Raw genomic sequence first — 19,760 nt, 5'->3', positions numbered from 1 at the left:
TGCGCCCCAACCTCAACCACCAAAGTTGGTACTCTACGGAATTAGGCACCCTAAAGTCTGCCAAAAGGAAACTTGAAAGACAGTGGCTCAAAAACCCCACAGTACTCAATAAAGACACATGGAAGAAATCGGACATCCTTTACAGAAATAAAGTCATTGAAACAAAAAAAAACTATTATAACGAGCAAATTTCAGGTGCATCCAACTCCACAGGAAAGCTGTTTCAAATCTTAAAAACCTTTGAAAAGCCACCTACTCTCACCCCTCCCTTCCAGCCATCTTTGCTGGACTGCGAAAAGGTCCAAACTGCTTTTTCTCAAAAGATTCTAAAAGCTAGAGACACCATCTTAAATTGCAAAACTATTGACACCCCAATGACTTACAACAAGGCTAATCCCGAGATTAAAGTACCCAAATTCCAATTCACACCAATAACACCAGAAATCATGGCGGAGACTCTCTAACATGAATTGCACTACATGCCCTGAAAACATATTGCCCCCCAAATTCATCCTAGATAACGCAGACACTTTTTCACCCTTTCTTTGCCGCATGACAAACTCGTCTTTTAGAGACCAGACTGTTCCCATCAGCCTAAAAACAGTTAGTTACACCATTGGTTAAAAAACCCGGCCTTGACCAGCAAAATCCAGCCAATCTCCGCCCTACCACGAATTGCAACTTCTTGTTGAAAGTTCTTGATAAGGTGGCCACTCATCAACTTCGAGTATGTTGACAAGCACGACCTGCTACATCCACAGCAATCAGGATTCAGAAGTGCACATAGCACGGAATCAGCATTACTCGACCTTCAATCCAAAATGCTAGAAATCCTTGATAAAGGCAAGGCCGGCCTGCTCATTCTATTGGACCTCTCGGCGGCATTCGATTTATTAGACCACGGGAAGCTCCGTGAGGCCCTGGGAAAAGCAGGTAACTGTGCCGTGGAAGCCATCGACTGGATATCCTCTTTTTTGGATGACAGAAAATCCAAAATCACCTGGGGTGGACATTCCTCTGGCACGAATCCAGTGGATTGTGGCGTCCCTCAAGGTGCTAGCTTCTCCCCACTCCTATTCAATTTATATATCCGTGGCCTCTGTGCCCTTCTTTCACAGTTGGATATTTACTTTACCAATTTCGCAGATGATACTCAACTGATTATAGAACTCAGTGGAGACCACACCACAGACAACAACAGACTCTCAGCAATCTATAATACTATAGAAAGCTGGATGAAAGCCCACTTGATGTGTCTGAATAGTTCAAAAACAGAACTTATGACATTCGGATCTTCAAAAGCCTTATCCAATCTAGGCCCAGCCTACTCATCATTTTTTATCAAGGACTTTAGCATCACGGTCTTAACTAAGGTAAAAACACTCGGCATATACCTGCAATCCTCATTAGGAGCAGACGCTCAAGTCGCTTTTCTTAAAAAGAACTGCCAATACCACCAGAGATTACTACGCCGCATTAGGCCATATCTCAATGTTACAAATTGCGCCACCATTGCTAGAGCCACGATTTTGTCCCGACTGGATTATGGGAATGCGCTGATGCTCGGTTCAAGCAAATCTTGCATTAAACAATGCCAGATCATCCAGAATAACACTGTTAGAACTATTACCGGGAAGTCCAAGCGCGAGCACATCACCCATGACCGAATAGGCCTTCACTGGCTCGGCATTGAGGAGCGTATTAAATTCAAATCCCTGACACTTGTCCACCGCTGTCTTTTTGGCACGGCTACTACATACCTAGAGAAGGAATTTCTTTGGTATGAACCAAGCCGCTGTCTTAGATCAGCAAAAAAAGGGCTACTCAAAGTTAGCCACACTAGAGTCAAAGCTACTGGACTCGGGAGAGCCTTCCCCACCAAAGCTATTGCGCTCTGGAACGAGCTTCCCGAGAAACTCAGATTGGAAAGTAGCTACTCGCTATTTAGGAAGCAGCTGAAAACGCTACTCTTTCGATAATTCGTTACATATTCAGCATGGACTCCCTTGAGTCCCCCGTCCTCCCTTTTCATGTTGTCCTGTGATCTGTCCTCTCGTGTTTGTCGCGCCCTGATGCTTGCGAGCCTCGGCGCGTTATAAATATATAAATAAATATCTCCGCCAGACCCTGTTCAATAACATCCACACACTCTCATAATCTCTTCACTTCCCCCTTGACTTCGGTCAGGGTGGTTCTCATTTCATCTCACGATGACGTAAACTGCTCCTGGAATGTATTCCTTATTCTCCCCTGCATATCACTGAGGCATTCCATGAGATCATCTTTACTGAGGGCAATCTCCACAGTCTCTTGGGCGTCCCCTTTCTTGTCCTCCGTGCTTTGTCGGTCTCTAACTTGCCCTCGCCTCACTGCCTCCAACAGCGCTCAAGTTGTATTTTTTGAACCCCTGGGGTTTTCCTCCTTCTGGCCTGGGTGCCCTTCCCTTTAGAACCTGGCATCTGGTTGTTACCTTCCCACTTATATGTATGCCTCAACCACTCGTATCAGGTGATTGTGACTGTGCTGTTGATAAGCCTCATCTCTTCCCTGATTACTGTGCTGCCCAAACAGTGCACGCTCCGATCCCATCATGTTCACTTCCCAATTTCCACTGCCATTGTTTCCTTACTTTATTCCAATTCCAACTCACTGGTGGTTTTCCTCTGGGGGCTGCCACATTTGGGGACTCTGCCGCTCTCTTGCGCACCTATATTTCCTCCTAGGTTTCCTTCCAGCCGCTGGACCTGTTGCCCGCTCCACACCCTTTCTCCCTTTCGTGTTTCAGGCCTCTGAGTTGTCTCCTCCTCCGTTGTCCGTCGCGCAGCTAGCAAACTCCCTCTGGGAATATACATTCCACTCTTGAGGTCCAAAATGTCCGCTGCTAGGTGGTCCTCCTTCACAGCGATATTCCTCCTGTGGTGTTCTCCCCCACCCCAGGGCGCTCTATATCTATGATCCTGCTCCTTTGTTCTGCCCGGGGGCCTCTTCTTTCTCCGCCTGCCTCCCCTCTAGTTTCGGTGTTAAGCGGCATTTGCTACTCCATGCCGGCGCCTCGATTTACACCCTTCCGTGTCTGCTTTTGAGTTAGCCACTCCTCTTCTAGGAGGGATGGAGGCACCACAGTTGCTAAAATGGGTTGCATCTCCGTTTCTTCCTCTTCTGGGTATTTTCGTTGCCGGGCCCACGTCCATGTGCGGCACAGCCTGCTTCTGTTTTTTTGCCCAGACCAGACGACAACACATCCTCACTCACCAGCTGCCTTTTTGGAACCCTCTTTATTGATTTTTTTAACGAACACCATAAGATGATGATAACCCAAAGTTTTTAAAACTTTAAACCTGGTTGGTTTCATGTTCCACGTCTAATCATTGAAAAGGTATAAATATTATTAACTTTAGCATTTTGTATCCATGGTAGAATGTACACTTATTTAACTCGACATGAGAGATGCCTTGTACTGTTACTGTCACTGTCATTTCCTCTAGGGGTTCACGTTGCTCCATCACAGTTAAACATGTAATTTCTGGCAGTGATACATTGGACATTAAAATGGGCCTTAATGGGTTTGTTTAGCACTTCTGCCAAATGGTTGGAGATCTGTAAAAACAGGTCACAACTAATGCATAGTTTCCTTATTGAAATATTTGAAGCCGGCCATAAACACAAGCATCTGGTCTGTTAAGATAATATCCCCTCGTCCCCCCAATGAATATTCTCCCTCTCTGGTATATCACCTGGAAGACTTCCAAAGGTAGGAGGGATTTTTGCTCCGATTTGAAATGCAGGTCACCTTTTAAAAAATATACAATTTCAGGCTTCGTTCCTAGCAACAATGCTATGAAATAATAATAAAAAATAACATATTTTGCCATCTATATAACAAGGTACATTTAACACTGAATACATGCACTTATCAAATAGGTGTGTTTTATTTCAAAAACAAGTCCTCTGTTATATTTAGAGAATAAAAGGTCATTTTTTGTCCTTTGTATGGCATATGAAAACATAGCAACTTACTATCAAATAGCATGATTATTTTAAATATTTTACTTTTCGGATTACTTCCTAGATCACAGGCGGTTTTCGCCAGTTGGCTAAAACATATTCCTTACATGTTTGGGCTTCTTCACACTTTTAAGGACAGTCCTATTCTAAACTGGTGCTTTTTGCATCTCCTGCGTTCCTTGGCTTTGGTAAAAACTCATTCTTGGAGTGTAGTGCAGGTGATTGATTACCTGTATCCTGCAGACGAACCCTTGTCATGGCATTGAGGCAGAAATCATAAAATGCTACTTTTATCTCTGGTGCCCTTCTCATTTTAACTTGAAAATCTCACTAAGTTTTCATTCTCCAAGCACTGAACCATCTGCCTCACACTTGAAAGAAGCAGTGCCGTTCGCAATTTTTCGATTTCAGTTTGCTTTAGGGAAATCGTCTTCGGTTTCAATTACTACCACATTAGAAAACAAATGCAGGTTGAGTTAAGGATACCATAATGTTGGATTTAGAAGTTATTTTAGTTGAAAGAGTACATTATGATTTAACGTTGATTTATGTATTTCTAATGTTTGTAGACTAACTTTTGTTTTCACCTTAGCTCTTTTGCAAAATAATTTTTTAAAAATCTTTATGCATGTGCGCTCATATATCAAACAGCTAAGTTATCATGGGTTTAAAAGGGCTTGAACAAATCCCTTCCCCCTGAAATGTGGAAGTAAAATAAGCCATTTGATCCAAATCACACGTGCCACAGTGCCACCCAGAAGCCACCACTGAAAGTTCACCTCCAGTTCAGAGCTACAGAGCCTTAGATGTTTGAAAGTTATGTAGTTGTCTGCTGCCTTGAGAACAGTTTGTCTTGGATTGAAGAAGCTATATGTAAATGGAACTGCCCTTTTGGACAGACATTTTTCTTGATGTAAAGGCTTGTGTTAGGCTTATTTGAGTACCCTCAATGCTTTGCTCCTGTGGCTCTGAATTGGAGGTGTATTTCCAATAATGGCTACTGGTTCGCACTGAGTGGCATTGTGGCATGTGTGACTTGACTCAAATAGCTTATTCCAATATAGACAGGCGGAGAGCTAGACAGGGAAAGATGATGGGGGTGGGGAGAGGTGTGTTCTGGATCTCATGCGCTTTGGTTAGGCCATGCTGGAAAATAACTATCTGGGACCTTGAGGTTGTGATTGCTGTCCTCCATGATAATCTACGTATGATACCATACAAGAAGGGGGGGATTGTACTGAGACAGTGTATGGGTTAGCAAGTGCACTGCACTGCCAAGCAGTCTGGTTTTGCTGTGTGTATAGCTGCATTGGTAGGTCTATGGTTTCATCTCTGACTGGTGAAAGACACCTAGCTTTGCTATTTGCACTCTTTATGTTTTGGTGTATTGTTTTATTAAACAATTGTATGTTACTATACATAGGAATATTCTGTCTTGACATTTTAATCCTTTTATGCATTGACTATCAGTAGCTAACATCTTATTTATCCTTCATTTTCTAGCCATCTTTTGGATATTACATAAGGTCTCCAGAGAAGCAGGATCCAGTAGCTTTGTTAAGATCTTCATGCGCATCAAGAGGCTTCACAGAGCATGAAGAAATAAACTTTTATGATGACACATTGACGGGTATAGTTCAAGAATATACTTTTTGTTGAAGAACCTGTGAAACTCAACCCTTTTGAAACGTTGACATTTTTACATCTAGGTGATGTAGAAGAACTGAAAAATGAGCAGCCTAGATTTGGGTTTACTACATTTACTGTTGGGGAAATGGATCATGCTGCAGAAGGAAAACCCATTCCTTCACCTCGCAACAGAAGCTGTAAAAGTTACAAGGTAATTACTTAATATTTATGTGGTTCTGAAGAGGTTCATTGTGTTCGTTTTCCTTATGCATATGCTACTCCCTTAAATGTGTCCATCTTTTCAAAACACCACCTTAAATGTTTTAGCCACATGAGTGTCGGGTTGTTCTATGCAGAGCACATTAAGTCAGACTTTATTCTTTGCGTGTATATGCATGTATCTCTGTACATGCCCTTTTACTGCCTTGCCGTCATTTTTCCCCTCTTGTCCGATTGCACAGAAAGTTGGAACTTCCCCAGAAAGGATAGCTAGCAATTTCGATTTGAGGGGGAAGACTGGAGGGTCAAGTAGGAAATTGTGGAAGGAATGTTTTATCCAATAGATAACCAATTACAAAAGATTAACACCATTTTATTTTAATAGATGCCTTCCTCTTTTGAAGGAATCCGAAGGCCATACATCAAACACCTTAGACTAGGAAGCTTTGAAGTACTGAAAACTGTTTGGTAAAGGCCTGGATGAAGACCCAGGTCTCTACCATGACAAATATGCAGCAACGTTGCACCGTTATCCAGTGATGGAGTAACTGGATGGTTCCTTGCAGTATTGGCTCTTTAACCTGCAGGCACACTTTTTTTTTTTAAACTAGATTATAGGCTGTTTTGATGCAGACGGCAAGCCATTCACATTTGTCTTTTTTTTTGTGGTCATTAACTTTCCTGTTCGTGACCCTGGAAAACCAACAAATAGCTTGTCGCCCTGTCAAATCATTAAAGGGGAGGTTCTCTAAGAAAATGTCAGTGTTTCAAAATATTGGCCATTAAACACACCCACCGCCGAACGGTACTAGAAACTGTCTCTGATATGGAAGCAGCCAGCGGCCAAGACTGCTCATTCTCTTTATGGATTCTTTCAGGAGTTGGAGAGTATTGACATTTTAGTTTGGTGAGGTATGTCTCCTATCCCCCTGTAGTCTCTCCTCACTCTTGGTTTGTTTTTTGCTGGCTCCCCATTAGACTGGGCTCTGTCTGCGATTGTTGGGTAGAGTGCTGGGTGTCTCATTCGTGTTTAGCAGGGAGATTCTGAACATTCCCTGGCTTTGCTTAATTCCCCCCTCTTGGCTCTGGACCAGGTTTTCTTAGTTGCTCCCTGGTGCACTGTAGGAGATGGAGTCCTGCAACATAAGAGAACAATGGGCAGAAAATGTACTAGGAGATAGATCAGTACCAGTGTTGATATTTTTTGCACGTGTTATTTCTGTTCCTCTTTTCTCTCCTGGGACTTCAGTGGCTCCAACTTATACTCCCTAAATCTGAGACAGCGCTAGCTCTGGATTTTGTTGTAGTGAGCCTTCTGTCCCAGATTGCGGAGGGTGCCTGTACTGTCCCACTGATGAGTTCATGACCCTGCCATTGTCATCCCTAGTTTATACTCCAGACCTTTTTGTCTGAGGTTCTTCCACTGACTGTGAGTTAAAGATCAGGGGTCCAAGAGGCTACAGGGTCAACAGTGCGATATAAGATACCAGAATGATCTTGTAGGCATGTACGCTTCAAGAAACATGCATGCTTTTGCTCATAAATGGGTTAACCAGCCTGATGTGGAGGTCCTTGTGGACCTACAGGACACGAGTGGGTTCAATGCTTTGCATGAGAGTTTGACTGAGCAGGTCCCTTCTGGGCAAAATGTTAAGTATGCCTTGGACATTCAGGTGTGTCACATTTGATCAGACCAAGAGATGCAAGATTATGGAGGTAATGCAGAAGGGTCTGTCACCAGGGTGACCAACGTCTGAAATCTGACCAAGAACTACATTCTGCAAACTTATTTTTATTGAGGGATTTAGAAGAGGAGTACAATATATACAAAACAACTCAGCCCAAAGTTTGGAAGGGGCCTTGTCTTGGGGTTCTCATTTGGGGCCCTTTTGGTAAACCTGGGTCAGGTTTCTAAGTTTCTGCACCCTTCTTTCTCTTGCTACTATATTACACACCCATATTGCTCTCCCAATTAGTCTTCAACTTGAGGATTTCTTACACCCCTTTTCTCTGTTTTGCAGGCTTAAGGCTTTTCCAACACCCTTTTTCTACTGTCAGTCCCTCAGGTGTAAGCTCCCAATTAAATCTTAGAGGGGAGGCTAAGGGGGATGCAGAGGGGAGAGTTGTTTTATAGGCAGTGAGGGTGATGTCTACACATTCTGGGAAATATAGGATTGCTTCCCCAGGAGCATTGGCCCTATGTAGCCTGTACTACCTCCAACTTTTTCAGAGACCTGGTTAAGGCTTCCTGACATGCTAGACCCTGTGAGCCTCTCTTTTTGAGGTTTGTCTATGCTGGTCCTGGACCTCTTACCTGCTGTGCTCTCGTACCTACTCCCATAATGTATCATCCCCTTTTGGTCTAGGTCTTGAGGGATCAGAAATGCGAGATGGACACAAAGTTAGTTTTCTCAAAATATGCGATTTATTCTAAGTAATAAGGGTTATGATAAATGCCTAACTTTCCCTAACCTAACAGAGAGGTCCCTGCCTACCAAACTAGAACTGAAAGAAAACGACCTAGTGTCCAAAAAACCTCTGGCCTTCACACTAATACAATCAAATTATACAAGGAAAATATGGCTGACTTTAATTCAACAAAAACAGTTTTGTAATGCAAACGTAAATATTTCTTGGAAGCACTCCTCATCACCATGGTTGTATTCCCTTCCCCTTGATCAATTCAGGATTGATCAAATTAAAGTTGTTTTAGAAAAAGTTTCTGTTCTTAGAAATGGAAAGGCTTTTTCAACCATAGTATGTCTTGAAGAAACAACTGTCCTTTTTACCACAACTGGTTGATAGTTCAAGCAACACAATTTCTTCCAGTGTCTCTTTTCAAGGAGGCTTGAATGTCTCCCAAACACAATTTCCAAAACCTAAATGCTATTATTCTGTTAACATAGAACAAGTCTTGTTAATGTAGTACGTTATTCTTTCTCAATACTACTTCTTGAAAATAACATTCTTTTGTCAGGATGGCAAATAAGAACTTTCTTCATTGATGATATGGCTTGTCAACAATGATAAAGCATATGTTTTTTTCATTCACCAAAGGTTCTTTCCACAACACTTTCTGCCACAAAGTTATCCAATCAACTTCTGTGCTCAACATGTTTGGACCTGTAAGGTAATGGCTTCTGTGAGTATTGAGAAAAGCAATGCACTGCTACATTCCCCTGACGCTTCTAGTTAGGGAATCATACATTTTTCATAATGTTTCACAAAACAAGCAATACCACAAGCCAAATACTGAGCCGTGGTATGCAGGATTTTGCATGCTGACGTCCTAAAGAGGTTTACTTAGTATTTGTAAATAAGGAAAGCAAATGTGGTGAGGAATGGCAAGCATACATTTTTGGAAAGAGCACAGGCAGACCCTTTGAAGGGTAGGTGACTTGTGCAGGTTACAAAAGTGTGCAGTGCCTAAAGCAGCAACTAAATGTAGGTTACATAGGGAAATTAAAGGGTTTTGTAACAATGTGCAGAAGCAAATGCATGAAAACGTTATCAAAACCAAGAGAAAACAAATATCCTACCTTCTCACATTCCTACAGTTGTCCTGATTAAAACAGTACCTCACATGTGTGGGTGACCTACCTGGGCGCAAAGGGAAAAGGCTAAGCCACTGGTATACAAAAGGGTTTGGGAAGAGGACTTTTATAGAATTTTGGTCTTGTGGACAACCTACAGATTTGGCCCTGCGTCAATCCACATGGGAGACAGCCGGCCAAGAACAATGCCCCCGACTATCCTGGAGCTCTGGCTGGCCTGCATTACAGCTTTTCCCTCCGGGAAGGGATGGGGACCCTGCCAAGGCTCCCTGGAACCTCTGCTGGGCTTGTGGACTGTCAACCCACATGAGGGACAGCTGCCCAAGGCCAGGGACATCACCCTTGACCACCCTGGAGCTCTGGCTGGGTTGCATTACAGAATTTCCCTGCCATGATCCCTGGGACTGCTGCTGTGCTGTGAGACGGTAGACTCGGATGGGAGATGGATGCCCAAGGCCATCACCGACAACTGTCCTGGAGTTCTGGCTGGGCAGCACTACAGCTTTTCCCTCCAGGGAGTGTCAGAAACCTGTAGTTGTTTCCCTGACTAGTCCCCGGGATCCAGGTGGCCAGGACACGTCCATCGCTATCGGATCCAGTTGCTGGGGGAGGACTAATGGGGAGGATCACCTGGATGGGGGGGGGGTCCTCGGAGTGGAAGTGGGACGCTGACGGTGAGATGCGGTATCCCCCTTCTTCTAATACTTTTTCCCCATTCTGCTATATAAGATACTCACTCTACCCTCCCTCCACTTTTTCTGACACAAACACTTTTGCACAGTAGGAAAGACAATGGACTAACACCAGAGCCTTTTATCTGACATGTCCCAACACTAGGGTCAGGCAGAAGTCAGGCAAATTACCAGAACCTCACACACCCGTCTGCCGTTTCCCTTCCCCACAGGGATAAAAGATAGAGCACGAGATGGATATACGAGCAAGGCAAGCCGCATGATGAGACAGCAATCCAAGCATGGCAATTCAAGAGGAGGAGAGAGATGGCGAAAAGACTAAGGATGACCAGGAGAGAAGCAACCTTGCCCTTTCAGACCCAGACCCTCCAGACCGCCGTAGAAGGAATCGTAAGACCGCGATCAATAGCCCAAGTGTGTTGCATCAGATGTCAAAGGTGTGCAGAGCGTGCATACGCTGATGAGCCGGACAGAGGTAGGCTCCTGACGATCGTCCTCAGATGCCTATATGGCACGGCGCCAAGATATTTCAAAGAGAAATTTGCACTCTACATACCTAGGAGAAACCTGAGATCAGCCGACACAGGCCTCTTGGTTATCCCCAGGGTGAAACGAGCAGCGGGGGGGGGGGGGCAGAGCCTTTCCATTTAAAGCAGCCAACTTTTGGAACAACCTCCCAGGGAATCTAAGATTAGAAGGAAACTATGGCAATTTCAGGAAATTACTGAAAACCCACCTTTTCCAATAGCCTCCGGACTTTCAGGGTCTCCCACTGGTATACATATGATCACCCGTCCTTCCTGAACTGTTTTCAGTTCTTACTGTTTTTCAGCATGCCTCTTTCTTCTTAGGTGTTCTCCGCGCCCTGATGCCCGCGGGCTGTCGGCGCGTTATAAACACATAGACATAGACAAAGTCTTTGACCTGCACGTATTGGAACGCTAAGGGAGGTGAATCCTGCATAGTGAATTCAAGAGAAAGAATTGTGTGAAAGGAAAAACTTTGCAAGATTGAACCCATCAGAGGGATGCTGATAGAACAGGGTGAAGCCTGAAGTCACAATGAACAGTGTGTTGACTAAAGTGAACCGGGCAGAGGAGTGTCCACAGTGAACTGTTTAAAAAGACATTAAGACTCGGGAATGTCACATGTGAAATGGTTCTGAAAAGCTGTAGTGAACCCGACGGAGGGAGGCTGAGATTTGAGAGAGGTCTGAGCCTGGAAGAGGGTGACCCAGGGGTGAAAACATCACCCAACGTACATGTGGAAAGGAACTCCAGTTTATTGTTTTGAACACACCAGGTTCTCGGAGGCAAGAGACTTTTTATAGAAGAAAGACTTAACCGTTAACTATCCTGATATCTGAGAGCGGAACTGTCGTCTCGTGCTGGGAAAGTTAAAGCGTGTGCTGTGTTCAGGAGTCCCACCTGGGGAAGGGAGACCCCCGGCTACCACATCATTTGTGAACAAATCTTCCTTTCTTGTAAACCCTATCCCACACTTTAGATGTTATATTAGCGGTACTTGTACAGCGCACCGTCACCAACGGAATTGGTCCCCAGGCGCTCTGGCGGATATGTAAACCGGAAGGGTGGGGGTAGGGTTAGTCGGGAGGAGGGGAGAAGGAGAGTGGTAGAAGTGGTGTGCTGTTGGCAGCTTCAGCTCGGTATACACTGAGTGCTGGTCTTTGGTGCTAGTATCGGATCGGATGAAGGCCTCGAGTGCTGTGGGTGAAGGTTGTGTTGATGCGGTTTGGTAAAGTGCATGCGGATTGCTGGAAGAGCGATGGTTGTGTTGTTTTGTGTGGGTTTAAGTATCCAGAAGATTGAGGGTTGGGTTAGTGGGGTCTGTATCCTGGTTCAGGTACTTATGATTCGGTTAGTTGTATACCTGTGGGTTTGAATGTTGCTGGTTCCTCATGGGCCGTCTCGATTTGGTGGTGTTGCGCTGATCCAACTGTATCCTATTAAGTATAGTTTGGATTGGTGGGTGCGTCTGAACCTAATCTTCAGTTGTGGGACTGGGTGGGTGATATTAATTCTCAGGTGATCTAGTGTGACCCTTGTTGGTTAAGGCTTTGAATGGTTCAGGGTCAGGGTTGTGTTGAAGTGTTGTCCTAGTGGATACGTCTTGGTGAGCATGTTTCTTCAGACGTTCGTATCCTTCTGTCCTGACTGGTTCTTCGATTTCCGTGGGGTGAACATTCTTGGGACTGTTTAGTTGTAGTTTTGTGTGGTGGGGCATTGTGCTTCCTGCTTTGTATTGGTGGACAGTGTGTAGTGATGAAACAGTCTGTTTCTCACCCATTGCATTGGGGCCCGTGATGCAGTGCTTCCTTTCCCTCTGTTTTATTCTTAGGGCTTTTGGGGAAGGTCATAGTTAAGGTCATAGTCCTCTTGATGATTTGGTCTAGTCTTTGTCTTAGTTTGCTACGTTTACTGTCTTTGGTCATATTGCGACTGTCTCCCGTTTGGTCCTTTAGTATGCCGTGGGATATTTACCTCAGCTTTTCCTATTGATTGATCGGTGTGTATCGCGGTCGCTCTACGTTCATTGATGTTTTTAGTTATGTCGGTGCCCCTGTGGCCAGTCTTTCTAGTTATGACGTGAAGAGCCAGGTTTTGAGTATTTTCCTGAATAATAGGTGGTTTCTTGTGTTACGTATGTACTTTGGAAGGTTGTTCCAGGTTTTCGGGGCTTGGTGAGAGGAGGAGGATCCTCCAAGTTTTCTTTTGTAGTAGGGCTTCGGTTCCAGGCGGATGTCCATGCTTCATCTGAGCGTTCTTGTTGGATGTAGGCGCAGTTTGTCTCTTAGGAACTCGGTGCCTTCGTTGTGTACTGCTCTGTGCGTAATGCACATTGTTTTGAATTGTATTCGTTGTTTTATTGGTAGCCAATGTAGTGTTTTCAGCGCTGGTGCGGTGTTCTCTCTTCAGGGTAGTTTCAGAAGTAGTCTGGCTGCCGCATTTTGAATGCGTTGTAGTTTTTTTAGGAGTCGTTCAGGCATGCCTAGGTATAGGCTATTGGCGTAGTCTACTTTGGATATGACGAGGGCGATGATGGTGGACGTTTTGTTGGCGAACGGTAAGATTCTCTTTGCCGCTTGCAGGAGGAAGAAGCATTTCTTGAGGAGAGCGTTTACTTGTGGCTCTAGCGTGAGATTATTGTCCATCAGAACCCCCAGGTTTTTTACAATCGCCGAGGGTGTTGGGGTTGTCCCGAGTTCCCTTGGCCAAGGGATGAATTGGTTTTCTCCTCCGTTTTTTGTGACAATCATTATTTCAGTTTTGCCTGGGTTGATTTTGAGGGAATTGGAGTTCATCCAGAAGAAACATCGCTGAGGCAGTCTTCTAGCGTTGAGTTTCTTTCCGGGTTGTCTTGTGTTTTGAAGATTATTTGTGCATCAGCGTAGTTGTAGCAAGTGAGGCCGTGGCTTTTGATGATTCTGATCAATAGATACAGGTAGATGTTGAATAGTAGCAGGGAGAAGGATGATCCTTGTGGTACTCCACAGGTGGAGTCTCTCGGGCTGGATTTGAAGGGTTTCATCCATACAGTTTCTGTTCTGTTCTGTTAGGAAAGATTTGATCCATAGTAGGGCGGTGTCTGTTATTCCAAGTCCTTCTAATCTTGTTATGAGGGTGTCATGGTCGACTGTGTCAAATGCTGCCGATAGGTCTAGGAGTATCAAGGCAGTGCTGTTGTCCGAGTCTGCGTTGATTTTTAGATCGTCCCATATTGAGAGTAGAGCTGATTCCGTTCCTCTGTGGCCTGAAGCCAACTTGTGCCTGGTCTAGTAAGCCGTGCTCTTCTATAAACTCTTGGGTCGTTTTGTATATGTACGTTTCGAGCAGCTTGGCTGTATACAGGATGTTGGAGATGGGTCTGTAGTTGGAGAGGTCCTCTACGTTTCCCGCTGTATCTTTGAGTAGTGGCCTGATGTATGCAGTTTTGAAGGCTTGTGGCACTTTCACAGTTTCAATGGAATGGTTGAGGACATTCCTGTGATATTCCATGGGTGTTCCTTGTTTAAGAATTGATTTTGGGTCTTCGGGGGACCCCGAGTTATTACTTTCATTCACCAGTTTGACAAATGTCTTCACTGATATTTCTGGAAAGCTTCGTAGTTTGTTTGGGCGATCTTCCTGGGTGTAGGTTGGGGTTGTGGTCAGATCAGATGGTCTGCTTTGAATGGTTTGTTGGATGTTGGTGATTTTGTTTTAGAAGAGGTCTGCAAGGTCGTTGCAGAGTTTCGCAGACAGAGTTGGTGTGTTACATCCCAGAGGGTTTTTGATATAGTTTATGATTTTGAAGATCTCTTTTTGGGTGTTTGGTGCTTCGAAGATTCGGTTGTCATAGTGTTTCCTCTTTGCTTTTTGTATTTCCTTTTTGTAATCCCGGTTGTGTTGTAGGAATTTCAGTTTGTTCGCCGCGTCGTTTTGTTTTCTCCACTAAAGTTCTAGTCTTCGTTTTTTTCTTTTCATGGTGCAAAGTAGTGGGGTGAACCATTTTGCCATAGACAGTTTATTAGAAGAAGCGAAGGGTTTTTCTTTGGCGATGTTGTAATAGTAGTTATAATCCAGGAATGCAGCAGGGTTACCTTTTTGTCCAGGTCATCTCCTTACATGAATGTTGAGTATGGTTTGTTTAGCTCCAGTAGTTCATGCAGGTTGGAGTTTTTGATGGTTCTCCAATTTCTTCTCATGGTTTTCGTTGTTTTGTCCGGTTGATTGTTTGTTAGCCTGGTCATTTTGATTATGAAGAGGATGATGAGGTGGTCGCTCCAGTGTATTTGAATTGGGGGTGCCGTGGTGAGGAGTAGTTTGTTAGCAAAGATTGCGTCAAGTGTATGCCCTGCCGAGTGGGTTGCTCCTTTGACTAGTTGTTGTAGGTTCATTGCTGCTAGTTGGCTGGGTAGCGATTTTTGTATGGTTGTGCTTTCTCATTCAAACCAGATGTTGAAATCTCCTAGGACTATCAGGTGATTGTGTTTGATGGCTAGGACGGTGATTGCTTCTGTGAAGGGGTCTACGATGGTTGCATCGTAGGTTGGTGGTCTATGTATTAGTACGAATTTCAAGTTTGTTTTGGATGTTACTGCTAGATATGATTAGGGATTAGCATTTATCGATGATTAGTGGGTCTTCCAGTTTGATATCCAGGTGTTCCATGTGAATGATTGCCAGCCCTCCCCCTCTTTCGGTTTTTCTGTTTGATTGGACGCATTTGAAGTATTCAGGCAAGCAGTTGTTGAGGGTGATCTTATAATTGTCGTCTAGCCAGGTTTCTGTTACAAATAGGATGGCGATCCCTCCGTCGCAGAGCAGATCGTATATCTCGGTGGCATTTTTCGACATTGATCTTTCATTGATGAGGTTGCAGTGTATCTTATTGGTGTGGTTTTGCTTGTTGGTTGTACCTTGTTTTGGTTTGTGGTTGTTTGGTTGCGGTGCATCATTGTTGGCGTTGATTGGGGGCGTATGAGGATCAGCAGAAGCTGCATCTTCATTGAGGCGGTCTGCTAGATTGAAAGCTTGGCTGTTCAGTGGTGTTGCTTCTCTGTCTGTGCCGGTTTGGTGAAAGTCCATGAAGGCTTCTTCGTTGAATTGGTGTGTTAGGTTCATGTTTGGGTTGTTGGTTATAAGATATTCGTCGTTATGTCCGGTATGGCGTGGGTGTTCTTCTGTTCTTGTGATCTATGGGGTGATGGGGTCGGACTCTAGCCACCTTCTTCTTGGGTGTTCCCATCTTTTTTCTGGTTGTCTCGGGATGTTCCTGGTCTGTCTTGATGTCTGTCGTTGTGGTATCCTGGTTCTGGGGTTGTTGCGAGCTATGGTGTGAGATATAAGGACTTTTCCCTTTGGAGTTTTGTTCTGGTCGTTTTGGTTTTTGGCGTAGTTTCTTATATTTGAGGTTGTTGCTTCGGTGGTAGGTTAGATTTGTGTGCCTGTGTCCAGTGCAGCCTTGTCTTGTGCCCTTTCTCTGCGTCCCTTTCTGGTCCGGGGCATTTTGGTGCTCAGTGTGGAGGTGCCGGTTGAGTGGTTGGCTCCTGTGTCTTGTGATGGGAGTGCTGGTATTTCTTCTTGTGTTGGTAGGATTGGGTGCTTTTGTGCCGTCTGTTCTTCCAGTGGGTCGGTTTGTGTGTCCTCCGAGCGCTGTCTGGTGGGGTTTTGGTGCTGGGCGTAGTGTTGTCAGGGGTGTAGGTCAAAGTTCAGTACTGTCTGTGTATGTCTCTCGGAAAGGATGAGGGCAGTTAGAACTATTCTATCAGAGTCTGGTCCTCACGGGGTGTATGTTAAGGTGGTTAAGCTAAGTTTGTGCTTGAGGCTAGTTCTAGGTTCTAGAGTCTCGTATGGTAGGAGGGACCCTAAGGAGTATTGTAATCCTTATGAATGAAAAAAAAAATTGGAGCGGAGTCCCTGCTAAAATTAGTGAGACCTATATAGTGGGAGAGAGGCCTGTTAATGTAAACTGAATATCATACAATACGGTCTGGGACCAGCGCCCCTGCTAAAATTGGGAGACCTGTATAGTGGGAGAGAGGCCTATCAATGTAATCTGAATATCATACAATTTATCAAAGCGATCTGACTGTCATACAATGCAATTTTGGAATAGAACCCCTAATAATTTTGTGAGACCTGTATAGAGGGAGGGAGGCCCTTCAATGCAATCCGAACATCATGTAATACAACTTGGGGACAGAACCCCTGATGAACTTGGGGGACCTGTATACTGCGAGAGAGTCCTAACTATGCAATCTGAATGTGTCACAATGTAATTTTGGGGACAGAACCCCTGCTAAATTCGGGAGACCTGTACAGTGGGAGAGAGGCCCATCAATGCAGTCCGAACATCATACAATGCAATTTTGGGGACAGAACCCCCGCCAAGTTTGGGAGACCTGTATAGTGGGAGAGAGGCCTATCAAAGTTGTAAGGATTGCCAATCTTTTTTTTTAGTATATTGCGCTTTGAAGCTCTTCATTGTGTATAAGCATTTGAAAGCTTGCCCCCAACAATGCATGTATACCTTAGAGCAAATAAATTGACACACCCCGCTAGGGAATGAGACCAAGAGAATAATTGTAAGTGAAACTGTATGTAAAATAAATGCAAGCAGAGAACTCTGCTGCCCGAGAGCGCTCTGCCAAAGACACGGGTAGCACCTTATGAACAAACAAAAAAACCTCATGAGTGATGTAATGACATACAGTATGAAATAACAGTTTCAATTGGTCGGCCCCTATGGCACAGCATGCTCTATAGGTAATGTCAGGCCACAATTGGCTGCTGTGTCCGAGTCAATAAGGGAGCATGTGGGTCAGCTGGGCTCATCTCCGTGGTGAAGGTTGGAGCAGTTAAAAAGAGTTACATGGCTAACATCTAAGCTAAACAAATGGACATTGGTTTAGAGAGAATAACGGCGGACATAAAAATGAGTGCATGAGGGGCGTGGCTTCGAGTCATGGCGTTCGGTTTGGCTCTGTGAGCTCCCGGCTGGCGCCACGTTACCAGCCACTATGTCCGGTGAAGTTTGAGTTTTAAAGCCACCGAGGAGCAAAATTGTGCTGAGCAGATACTGGTGCACGTCCTGGGAGTCTTCCCGACGCGAAACCGTGGAGGCTAACGGCTGTTCCTCCGGGCCCTGAGACACGAAGATCGCTCCTGCAAATCGAGGGGGGAAAAAGGCGGACTCCACCTAATCTCAGCGGGGTGGCCTGATCCGAGCCCATGACAGGGGTTGGGTGCAGCGGGGCTCCGGGCCTGGCCCACGGCATGTCGAACAAGCAGCGGTATCCGGCGGAGTGGCGAACCGAGCGGGGCTCCCTTGGCAGGCAGCGCTTTCCGCTCTCCCTGCGCCTGGCGGCCTCCCCTGCCCCACCGCTGCAAGAACCACCAGAGCAGTGATCCCCTGTGCCTCGGCTGGGTGAGGCCTTGGTCTGTGGGCCTCCGCCGGTGGGCCTGCCTCCCGACTCTTGCAATCTTCGTCCCCCCGCCGGTGTGCGGATTTCGGCCTCAACCTCGGAGACGGGGCCTTCTCAGGAGTGGCTCACTGGGGACCTGCTCTCGAGCCTACGCCGGAGCACCTGGACGCGTCTCGGCGGGAGCTGCCGGGGGTTGCTGCAGGCCCTCGGGCTCGGCCGTGGGGAGGCACCTGGCACCCGCCCAGGGCACAAACCCCCCCCCTCAGGGACACAGCGGCAGAGGGGGACCCGAGCCATCCAGACCGGAGCCGCCCAGCTGCATCTCGGCCCTGGTCGCGGGGGTCCTCCTGGGAACGCTTCCACCCCTCGGGTGGAGGGTGGATCTCTGCCCCACCTCGGAGGTGGGGCCTCTCCGGGGGCGACACTCCAGGATCCTGCGCCCGACCCTCACCCAGAGCTCCTAGATGCTCCTCGGCGCGATCCGGGGGGGTCGCTGCAGGCCCTTGGGGGGCCCCCCTGCTGAGAGGAGCCCGACGCCTGCCCAAGGCACAACCACCCCACCCTCTGGGATGCAGCCGAGGAGGGGTCCTGAGCCATCCGGACCGGAGCGTCCCAACTGCATCCCGGCCCTGGTCACAGGGGCCGCACTGCCGCGGGGGCCTGGGCACCCTCTCCAGCTGACCAGACACACTCTGCATGCCCGCTGGCCCCCCCCCCGACTGCGCTCCGCCGAGGCTCGCCCCTAGAGATTATAGCAAACCACCCCCCCTGTCAATCAACACAAGCTGACCTCCTGGGGGGGCGTCTCCCTTCACGAAAAGCTCTTTTGGCAGCCTCACACCATCTCCAATCACGAACTTTTCTGTCGGGAGATTTGGCAAGCCTCCATTCCCTCTCCGGCCCCCTGGATTGAAGCCCGGCGGGCAAACAGGACCGTGCCCAGTACAAGCCCGGCGGCTGGCGCCCCGGTGCCCTACTCTACAGCTGGACCACCCTCTGTAACGCCGGGGGATCCCTGCCACGACCCTCCCCCGCCTCACAGGGGGTGGACGGGGACGAGGGCAGCACTGAGGAGGAGGAGCCTGCCTGGGGGGATGCGAGGCCCACTCTCCAAGCGGAAAAACACCAACAATCGCTGAAGCCACCCCCTCTAACCACCGAAAACTCCGCTTAGGAGGATGGGACTCATCGAAGGATGGGGTCCTGGGCCCTTGGCCGAAATGACTATCTACACTCCATCCCGCACTGTTAGATTTTCACCAACAATGCACGAGGCCCTAGGGTCTCCCATCTAGCTGGTAGCTACGGCCCAGCCGACACCCCCGTTGGTAGAAGGCTGGTCTGGATACCGATACCTGTTCTCTGATTTGGATTTTGTTCTGGTTCCTTTTGTTTGTTAACCATGGTCAGAGGGAAGGGGGGAGCTGGATCTAAGGAGATGGCTGTAGGAAAGGGTGAACCAGGGGTCAGGGCGCAAGCGGCAGGGGGGGTTTCTCCCCCTACACGAGTCCACCGCAACATTTACAACCCAGCCCATAGGTGAAGGGGAGACCTCAACTCTGCATTCGGACGGAAGCAAGGGAAAGCCACCAACGAATTCATGGACGAATGGCCCAACCGGATAGAGAGCCATCTGTGTTGACCTGGAACGTCCAGGGCCTGAATGCCCCTCGGAAGAGGAAGTCCGTAGAGCACAGGCTTTCCCAGCTGGCACCTGATATTGTATGCCTTCAG

The 19,760-nt window shown here is 46.7% G+C and overlaps 1 protein-coding gene across 5 annotated transcripts in view; it reads left to right on the top strand.

Moving 5' to 3' along the window:
* Positions 1 to 19,760, top strand: part of CEP192 (centrosomal protein 192) — a 2,773,731-nt gene that overhangs the window by 1,059,277 nt on the left and 1,694,694 nt on the right. For all 5 annotated transcript variants that reach the window (XM_069620824.1, XM_069620822.1, XM_069620821.1 and 2 more), the window contains 2 exons: positions 5,509 to 5,635; positions 5,715 to 5,845. In XM_069620824.1, the coding sequence (XP_069476925.1) occupies positions 5,509 to 5,635; positions 5,715 to 5,845 (258 nt within the window). The remainder of the gene's footprint in view (positions 1 to 5,508; positions 5,636 to 5,714; positions 5,846 to 19,760) is intronic.

The sequence above is a fragment of the Ambystoma mexicanum genome, chromosome 5q (genome assembly GCF_040938575.1).
Source record: "Ambystoma mexicanum isolate Mex_15411 chromosome 5q, UKY_AmexF1_1, whole genome shotgun sequence".
NCBI classification, from domain to species: Eukaryota; Metazoa; Chordata; class Amphibia; order Caudata; family Ambystomatidae; genus Ambystoma; species Ambystoma mexicanum.
The sequence above is the reverse complement of the archived record's forward strand: the minus strand, read 5'-3'. Positions and strand labels throughout refer to the sequence as shown.